A 9,492-nucleotide genomic window follows, 5' to 3' on the forward strand; every position below is an offset into this window, starting at 1 on the left:
TAGCCATTCTGTCTCTTCCTAACGGCAAGTCTTCGGGCATTAATGGGTTTCCCATCGAGTTCTTTAAATACTCGTGGGAATTTATCAATGTGAATCTCCTGCAAATGATGATGGGTTTTTGCCATCATGCAAAAAAATTTGGGAGCCTTGGGCAAATCTATGCCTATTCTTATTCCTAAGGATGCAAAAGCCCAAGATATTGGTCAATTCAGACCAATCTCTTTAATGGTCACTCTCTTCAAAATAATTTCCAAAATTTTGGCATCAAGAATCAAATGAGTAATTGGACACCTTATCTCAGATTCTTAATGTGCTTTCATCCCTAGACGTCACATTCATGACGCTTGCATAATTCCTCATGAGACCATCTATTCCATCAAGATGGCAGGTACAAAATCTTTTGTACTAAAAATCGATCTTAAAAAGCGTTTGACTCCATTGATTGGAGATTCTTATTGGGATGTATGCAAAGGATGAGATTTGGTGAGAAATCTAGGCATTGGATCTAGGTGTTGTTGTCTGCCTCAATAGTGGTGTCACTTAATGGAAAAAAATGAAAACTTTTTTAAGCCTAAAAGAGGGTTGCGATAAGGCGACCCCCTTTCGCCTCTTCTCTTCATCTTGGCTATAGAAGCACTCTAGGTGATGATTTCTAGTGCGAAAAGGGAAGGGGTTTTTCGTGGATGTAAGGTGTCGGATTCTATCACAATATCCTACCTTTTCTTTGCGGACGACTTATTGATTTTTTGGATAGCATCGAAAAGAAATATGTGGATTATTTGGATGGTTCTTAAATGTTTCTCTCTAATTTCGAGCCTACGTATGAATGAGGGTAAGTCCTAAGTTATGGTGTTCAATGACCCTTATGGGAGTCACAACGGATGGGCTCTACACTTTTTGATTATGAAGCGGGGTCTCTACCAATGAAATATTTGGGCCTCCCACTCCATTTGGGGTATCTAGAGAGTCACATTGGAGAGCAGTGGAGGATAAAATAACTCAAAAAAATCAGTCTTGTGCTTCTTGCTTGCTTTATAGAGCAGGCAGAATCAACCTTATCCGTTTCAATATCTCTTACTCGACACTCTACTTGCAAAATTTTAAAATCCCTAAAAAGGTTGCAAAGCGCCTCAATTCTCTCTTTCAAAAAAAATTTTGGCATTGCTTCTTGGAGGGTAAGTCCAAGGTGCCCATAAATTGGATGACTATCTCACAACCATTGAAAGTTAACAGTTTGGGCATCCATAACTTGGAACGATTTAACACTGCCTTATTGACCAAATAGTTATGGAGAATTTGTCGGGGGGAGAGCATCATCATTAGCTTAATATTCTCAAAAAAATATGAATGATCCGAAAATCACAAATGAAAGAATGGATCCGGGGTTTGGAAATGATGGTGCAAAGCAATAGATCAATTTAATAAAGTTGTGCGGGTAAATATTTAGTAAAACCCATGCTAAAGCAGTTTCTTGCTTAGGTATGATTTTTCATGTTGCAACATGACATCCTGGAGGTGGGGTTTAATGCACTTGATTACTTATTGCCATGTTTATAGATGGAGTTGTGCATCTGAATCGTTACTCCATGTAATGGTTGTACAGAAAAAGGCATCACAGTCTGAAATATGGTATATGCCTCTAATAACATTTAACTAGCAGTTCAGACAAAATGGCCTACATGAAATACAAATATGTCGTTGAATCCCGGCTAACATGTTTCAGACTAATGATAGATAGTTTCACAAAACTCGAATCAAAGGGAAGAAAAAACAGGAGAGAGAAGTTCCATTAATCTTGCAGATTATGGTGCCAAATGTCAGTCGCTTTAACTAATGGACTGGAACATGAAAAGAATTGATATTAAATTTGCCACAATTAAAAAGGATGAGAATAGGAAGAAGGATAACACTTCTCTAAAGACTACAAGATCTATCTTGTAACTAATTCTGAATAAATGCACGATTCTGCAGTCTCATCTTAATTGTTTTGTCTTTTCATTGTTGTTCATAGCATCTTAAACTCTTAATTGTGTGCACGTACACCATAAGAAAATCCAGGTTGCATTATTGTATACATGACAAACTTCACCATGCAAGTCTTGTTTGCTGTTTTTATTCATTTAAACTTTTCAAACAGAATTACAGAATCTCATTTATTCCATAATGTTTATTCACACTTCAATTGCAGCGATGTATGACTATTGCAAGGCATCTTAGACTTTTTGATAGAATATGCCTACCTACAAGGAGGGGGATCAATATAAGGTATGCGAGCAAATACAATTGAGAAAGGAGCCACATTTATAGGGTCACTTTCACGGACAATTATTGGTTGGAATGAGGGTATTCTTCCATCAGGGCTTACTGCTAGTATCTTGCCATTTAGCAACATAGTCTGGCTGTGCAGGTCTCCATCCTTTGCAGTTAAATGGTATTCCTCTCTGGTCGGTGAACTTGTCCTTCCAAGTCTATGCATTCTGCGGACCTTTGTTATCTGAGCCCTATTGTTATAAGATTCGGATGTAACAAGGGCCTGAACAGTGGTATTGCCGCTAAGATTGATCAAAAGAAGTGTAATACCCCTCTGCAGAGTATGGCAACAAAATAAACATAAAGAGAAATATGATAACTCCAAGAAAGAAGAAATTTTCAAAGAAAAATAAGGAAAGATGAATGTCGCAGTGCATCGAAGGACAAGAAGTTTCACAGTTCGCCCCACAAATCACCGGGTTTCTGGACTTGCCAAAGCTGCAAACCAATGACTTCAGCAAAGGTTGGGCGAGGAAATGCTAGAGAGAATCCCTCACCTAGTGACATAGGGCACAAAGGGGGTTCCTCTGTTTATTTCCGGAATGGCTCATCAAGAAACTAACAGAGGTGGTGATACCCTTGCCTGGCAGCATCACCCTTTACTAGTGCTGTATTGCACGTTACATCCCAAAACTAATTGAAATTTCTCTTCTGTGTGGTGCCTTTTGACTAAGAGATAGAGATTTCTTACAAAGTTTTTAGCGCAATGTGCATATGCTCGGATACTTTCCGTCCCAGAGAATTTGGCTGATAGGACAACCCTTCCCATCAATCGGTGCCAAAGAAGGGCACTGCAACGATAAAAGCAAACCATGAAGACAAAGATGATACTTTGCTAGGTATTATTCATACATACATTCTCACCCTTTGCGTAGACAAGCTATGGTAATTAAATGGTAAGAAAAGCCACAAAAAGAACAAGGAAATTAAATCAAATCGAGCAATAAATAAGCTCCAATTGAATTTCGTTCTGACATAGTTACAAAAAAATAGAAATGCCAAAGCAGTAAATTCTAACCTGTAATAATCAGGGTTTGGATGAAAAGTAGTTGTGTTGAGTAATCCATAGTTTCCTCCAATTAAAGTCTGCCTGCAGTAAGTCTTGGTATCGAATTTTGATGACATGCCTAGCTGATCCAAGTACCTGCAAACAAGGAATACATATGGGCACCAACAAGATTATTTTCACCAAAACCAAGTCATTATTTCCGAAGGTATTACTCCAATCATTGTAAAATGTTTATAATAGTTTCTAGATGAAACCCGTTCTACAGAATCTCTCTAGAGTTGCAGAGTAGCTTACCAAAAACTAAAAATAAATGCATTTGTGACAAGATTGCGGCCGCTGTTGTACGCTCCACCAGCCTCACCAACCCAGGCCGTAGTAGAAGTTGAAGCACTTTTCAGTATACCCTGGAGATTACTGAACACCCTTGCCCCTCCATCCAGGTAAGACGGATCTAGGATCTTATCAACTAGATGGTCATCGACTCCTGAACGGAAAGCTTATACTTAAACCAGCGCACAAATTTTGCAAACTCATAGTCAAGCTATTTCCAAATTTGTGATAAAGAAAATGCACCTGTTATGCTCTTGTGCTGATTTACCTGGACCAAGATTATAGATATGGTGTGAAATCACATCCATCAAGTTAGGTTTAGTTTTGATAATGAGTTCCTGGTACCAGCTTGGATCAAAGAAACCCCCAGGTGCTATCACTAACGGCTTCACTCTGGAAGCCTTGTAAAGACTTTGTATTATATTACGAAGTGAAATAACATCGGATGCGTATTGATCAGCTGCAATGCTTGCACCGATCCCCCTTCCACTCAGTTCATTTCCTATCATTCACAAGCAAATACCATAACCTATAGATTCATTAACCGCTAAAAGCTTAATTTTGAAAAAATCCAATCCGTAATTACTAATGTCTCACCAAGTTCCCAAGCATAGATTTTATAGCCATGATTTACGGTATATCGAATGAGTGCCTCAGCATTAGTTGAATTCCAAGGTCTACCCGTTGATCCATCTTTCAATATCACTCTTCCATTCAGTGCATTCAATCCAAAAACAACCATTGCCCTGAAGTAACGCAATTAAGATTATTTCTTTTGAAGAACAGATTAAAAGAAGTAGCATTCAATTGGAAAGGTAGAATGAGTAAGAGACCCCCAAAACCAAAAGCATAGTTCAATTTGAGGTCTAATTCAGAATTCCAATGGTAAGAAAGGCGTCCTACGGCCTGCTGTAACTCACCCAGTCCTTTGGAAGAACTTGTTAAGTTGGTCCCATCTAGACATTGGCAAACAACCTTGAGTAAAACCAAACATCTCAGAAGGATTCCTAACGAAAGAATTGCAGGGTTGTCCCGGCGTCCCAGTATCATATATGATCTTATCTTGCAACGTGCCTCCCAATCGAATCTTCAGCGGCCAGAATGCTGAAATTTCAATCAACGCAGAGCCAAAAACAAATAGAAACGCACTCTTAATCTTCATATCATTGCCTATAAAACAGGAAAACAGAAACAAACCCATATTCAACTTTGTCGCTAAGAAACACATACCTCTGACAGCATTCACGAGAATGGTGTTATTAAGATCCTAAGATAATCAATAAAGGGAATCAATGGAACGAATGTTAATACCAAAAAAGAAAAAACTCATCCAGAATAATAAATCCAAGAATCGTTTTTTTCTTAAAAAGAAAAAAGTATTACCAGATTGAGAAGTGAAGCATGACCCCAGCTGCAGGTCCCATAATCACATTTCTCAGGAGGCCACCAATCCAAAGTTGCACAGATGAAATTTACATCTGTTTTAGCAATGCCAACACTGCCATTGATGAACAGAGCGCCTGTAACAACAGACGGAGACCTCCCAGCACCACCACCATTGGCACAGAAGCTAATGAACCCGACCACAATCATCAAACACCAAAGAGAACTCGAACCCGTCGTCATCCCACCAATGAGACTTCGACCCAATTCAGGCCTCAAATCTCAGTTTTTAAAGGGCAGAAACAGCGTAAGAGAGAGAAGCCCAGCAGCAATGGGATCGAAACAGAGCAGCCCCCAGCCTAACGGAAACAGGGGAAATGGGCAGCAGCAGACTTCATGTTAAAGGATGGCAACCAAGGTGGGTTAGTTAGGGACATTTTACCATACGTTGGATAAGATGGGCAGCTCAAGAGCTCAAAGGAAAGTTACCTAGGACAAGTGGGCACACCATAAAAGAAGAAAAAAACGAAGGATCGGGCTTCATGGGGTCAGGTGTTTGTCACCATCAGATTGTTTAAAATGGTAATACAGATGGCACAGATCGCATTAAATTAGTACCATGCAAACCTTGTCGGCCTTATTAAATATAGATGGTTTCATTGACTGATGTTCCGGAGAACAAATAATGAATATTAGAAATAATAACAATGAGAGGTATTCTGTGAACCAATGAGGGGTTCTGAATTTGAACATGGTATGGGCGAAAAGCACTTTTTCTTTTTCTTTTTTTACTTCATGTAGGGGATGAGATAATTTTTGACTAAAGTCCTTTGGAAACATCAAAGACTTTTGATGGGGGTGTTTCTTTGGAAAAGTATTCAGGCTTAAATAATTGTGGTATTATAAAATTTCATAGGATTGATGCTGCACCCATCTTGAGGATGGCTTTACCTTTTTTACGTGCTGGGCCATCCATCTTTTAGTCGGCTAAAGAATGAACCACTCCAAAAGTCGACCGTTGCCCTCTTTTTTTATGGCAAAATCAAACATTAAACCTATTGCACTATAAGCTGCCAAGGCAGAGGACCCACCTACTGATACGTATGCATTCAATAAACAAGTGGTTTGGCCAACCACGGTCTCACTTCTGACACTTTACATAAAAAAACCGGGCTAATCCTGAGGATAAAGCTAAATGTTTTTTTTTTTTACTCAGAGAAACCGCCCCAGGCGCAGAGACCTAACTGCACTGGCTCAACCTTGCTAATCCTAAGCATAAAGGGTATGGTCTTTTTTTTTTTAATGACAAAAAACGATGCAGGATTGAGCTGCATTTGGCCTCGAGTTTGGATTCAGATCAAATGTGATGAAATTCCATATTCCATTAATCTGTTGTTAGCTAAAGGGATTTGACTTCAGATTCGGATGGTGAAAAGTTCATACCAGATTGGATTTTTACATGTAAAGGATTTGTATATTTGTGGGATTGTGGGATTCGATGGCAAAAAATCAAAACCATATTTGCATCTGATTATAATTGCATCTGATTTTAATTTACCCAATGCAACTAAATGGAATCCAATTCAGGTGGATATCAAATAAAATTCGATTCATTGACATGCCTATTAGGCAGTAAATCCTGAAAGTGAAATTGGTCTTGCAATCACACTGTTGATAAAGTCATGAGCACACACCCTATGAAGGTTCAACCTAGAGAAGTTAAGGACCTCCAGAGTCTAGACTCTGGACCCTCTCCCTTAGCCAAGGGACTTCAATGGTGGAGGCCATCAATCTTAAATCTTAGGAGTCTAGCAATGATAACTATGTACATGCTTCAAAAGAAACGCTTGACTGCAGCAAATATTGGAGGATAAGAAAAGTTTGCCACTAACGTGAAACTTGCTTCTTGATTAGTGCTGCTCACACTCTAAGCTAAATTATTTTGCATACTTCCAATTGATTGGTTTGCTTCTTTCTTTTTGTGTTAGGGTTTACATCTTGTAAATTCGAGAAATTCTTCATTGTTTCTCTTTCAATTATCTTTTGACATCAACCACCAAACGCTGTTTTTTTTTATATTTACACCGCCAACAGGATCAAAGACCTAGCAGTACTGGCTCTGCCTGCCATACTTATGGTTGCTGTCCTAGCCGCATAAAACCTTGTGGGCTTACCCCCCTTGCCTTCCAGGAGTCACAAAAGGTAACGCCCATGAGATTTGAACCTAGACTGCCTGCCTAGGCCCACCGAGGCTACCAAACGCTGTTAAAAAAGAGAAACCAACCTGAAAAGTGGGCTGTCTGACTTTGAAAATCTGTTACTAACGTAGTTGGAATTCGGCCACTAACCACTGTAGGCTCACTGGATTACAAGCAGGACTGGTTCAAAAGTCAGAATCATTCATATTGCCTCCTTGTGCATTTTTTAAGCAATGTCTGGACCGGTTGAGCTTCAAACCTTACCTAGGCAAAGCCTACTCAAATGTGGGCAAGCGTCACATGAAAACAGGCATGGCCATGGACACAGGGGACGCGACATCTTCAGCTTAAATAATTTTATATCCTAAACTATCTAAACACTTTCAGTTACAAGTTTTTTTTCACTTAATTCAAACCTGTAGATATGTTTATGATTGCTTATTTATTAATAATCATGCTTTGAATTGAATTAGTCTATTGAGAAATTTGATTTTTGTTTCATCAAATTTTAATGCAATATAAGCCATTGTTTTGTTTATTGCTTTAATGATAGTCTAAACATGAGACATCTAATCTAATACATATTTTCTGCTAAAACACTTGAGGCATCCTTAAGTTTAAACTAAGCAATCGCTCCAAACTTTGCCCTTTGAAGCCGTTTAGGATGGGATTAAGAGATAAGACTTTTTAAGGCCTACTCAGCTCTCTCTCTCTCTCTCTCTCTCTCTCTCTCTCTCTCTCTCTCTCTCTCTCTCTCTCTCTCTCTCTCTCTCTCTCTCTACCAACTTTAACTGCAAATTCTTGAACAATTCTATGAACATTAATCATAAATCCAAGCTGAAATTTGAAATGCAATCTAATTAATGACAAATATTATAAAATAAAAAATTATTATCATAGAAACATATGAAGTTAGGGGCATGGTGCTGACATGTACAAATCATGTTGACATGATCTATGAAGCCTCGAGGCTCTAGATCTCTTTGCTGTTATACAAATGAATGTTTTAGATAACCGAAAGGTCTTTACTTTTCCTGGGTGCTCGTTGGATCTGATGGTTAAGCTCAGATCTGGACTCACCCAGATGCAACCCAAGACTGGCCCATTTATTGCCTTATTTCTAAGCTAACTGGATCCCAAACCTCCAATCCCCTATTGTAATCATCATTTCCTTCCTAAGGAATGGAAGATTCCACTCTCTCTGACCACTTCTGAATGTAGGAAGGCACTGACGTTTTTTTTGAGGTCTGCCGTCATGTTACGGGGAAACTTGACATCACCCGGTTTATCCGGAATGTAGAACTGAAATACTACCATGCTAGGTTCATTTCTATGACTATCTCAGCTCGGAGGTCTTCTATAGAATTGGTGACTTGTAACACCTCGATTCGGAACCTCTCGGGTTTGAGTTAGTAGGTATCACTTTAGAAAGAGAAAAATACAAAGTGAGTAGCATAATTTATTTATTTTTAAATAATCACAAAGCCTTTAAAGGCTACATCATTCATACATATTATAAGTTCAATAAAATAATAAAATAAAATAAAGTCTTATTTTCATTTAGTCACCTAAAACCACTTGCTAGAGCAGCGGCTACTTCAATCATCCTTGATCGATCACCTGAAACTTTCAGTTGTAATTATAAAGAGAAGAATGACTCTACAACTTAATAAGAAATATTTATAAATAATTAAACACTTTGACTTACAACTATAGTGGGCTCTAAGCCCCTAATCTTAGTTTAGTTTTACACCACATAACACACATGTTTGTTTCTTTTGAATTCTTTCTATTAATTATTTCAAAACTCATAAGTTAGCACTCACTCGATGCTAATTACTTTACTAAATTGGTTATATTGGTAATGACTTATTATAGACGTAGTTACCCGTGTAAAATACTTCAAGTCTACGTGTTGGTCAAACTATAAACTACTCTTTGTGATCCTATAAGAGTAACGATGCACTGTAGTAAAAGAAGATACGCCGATAGCTAGCCAGAGAGTCAGACTAGAGAGTTATACTTGCTCTCCAAGGTTTGCGGTTCATGTTACATCCTAGTTTGCTTAGAGTCTCAATTGTTGTGAAAAACATAATCCCTAGGATGCATTAAGCAACTCATTGTTTTTCCACATGAACTACTTCAAGTTCATTATATTCTATGTAACTTAACTAAGTTTCTCGAGTTCTTTCCAAGGTTTTGATATTCACCAAAAGATTTGAGCATACAGAATATGTAGTGGCATTATATCAATAATTTATT

General features: G+C 38.3%; 1 protein-coding gene across 1 annotated transcript; it reads right to left on the bottom strand.

The window, feature by feature from the left end:
• Positions 1–2,200: 2,200 nt before the first annotated feature.
• Positions 2,201–4,751, bottom strand: LOC149835354 (heparanase-like protein 3). The gene is made up of 7 exons (XM_090010506.1): positions 4,570–4,751; positions 4,247–4,395; positions 3,918–4,151; positions 3,614–3,803; positions 3,329–3,454; positions 3,002–3,101; positions 2,201–2,584 (listed from the first exon to the last, which is right to left on the bottom strand). The coding sequence occupies exons 1-7, from the start codon at positions 4,641–4,643 to the stop codon at positions 2,237–2,239; spliced, it is 1,221 nt and encodes a 406-aa protein (XP_089866632.1). The 5' UTR covers positions 4,644–4,751; the 3' UTR covers positions 2,201–2,236.
• Positions 4,752–9,492: the final 4,741 nt, after the last annotated feature.

Source organism: Nuphar pumila, chromosome 6 (genome assembly GCF_984573655.1).
Source record: "Nuphar pumila chromosome 6, dmNupPumi1.hap1.1, whole genome shotgun sequence".
Lineage (NCBI taxonomy): Eukaryota > Viridiplantae > Streptophyta > Magnoliopsida > Nymphaeales > Nymphaeaceae > Nuphar > Nuphar pumila.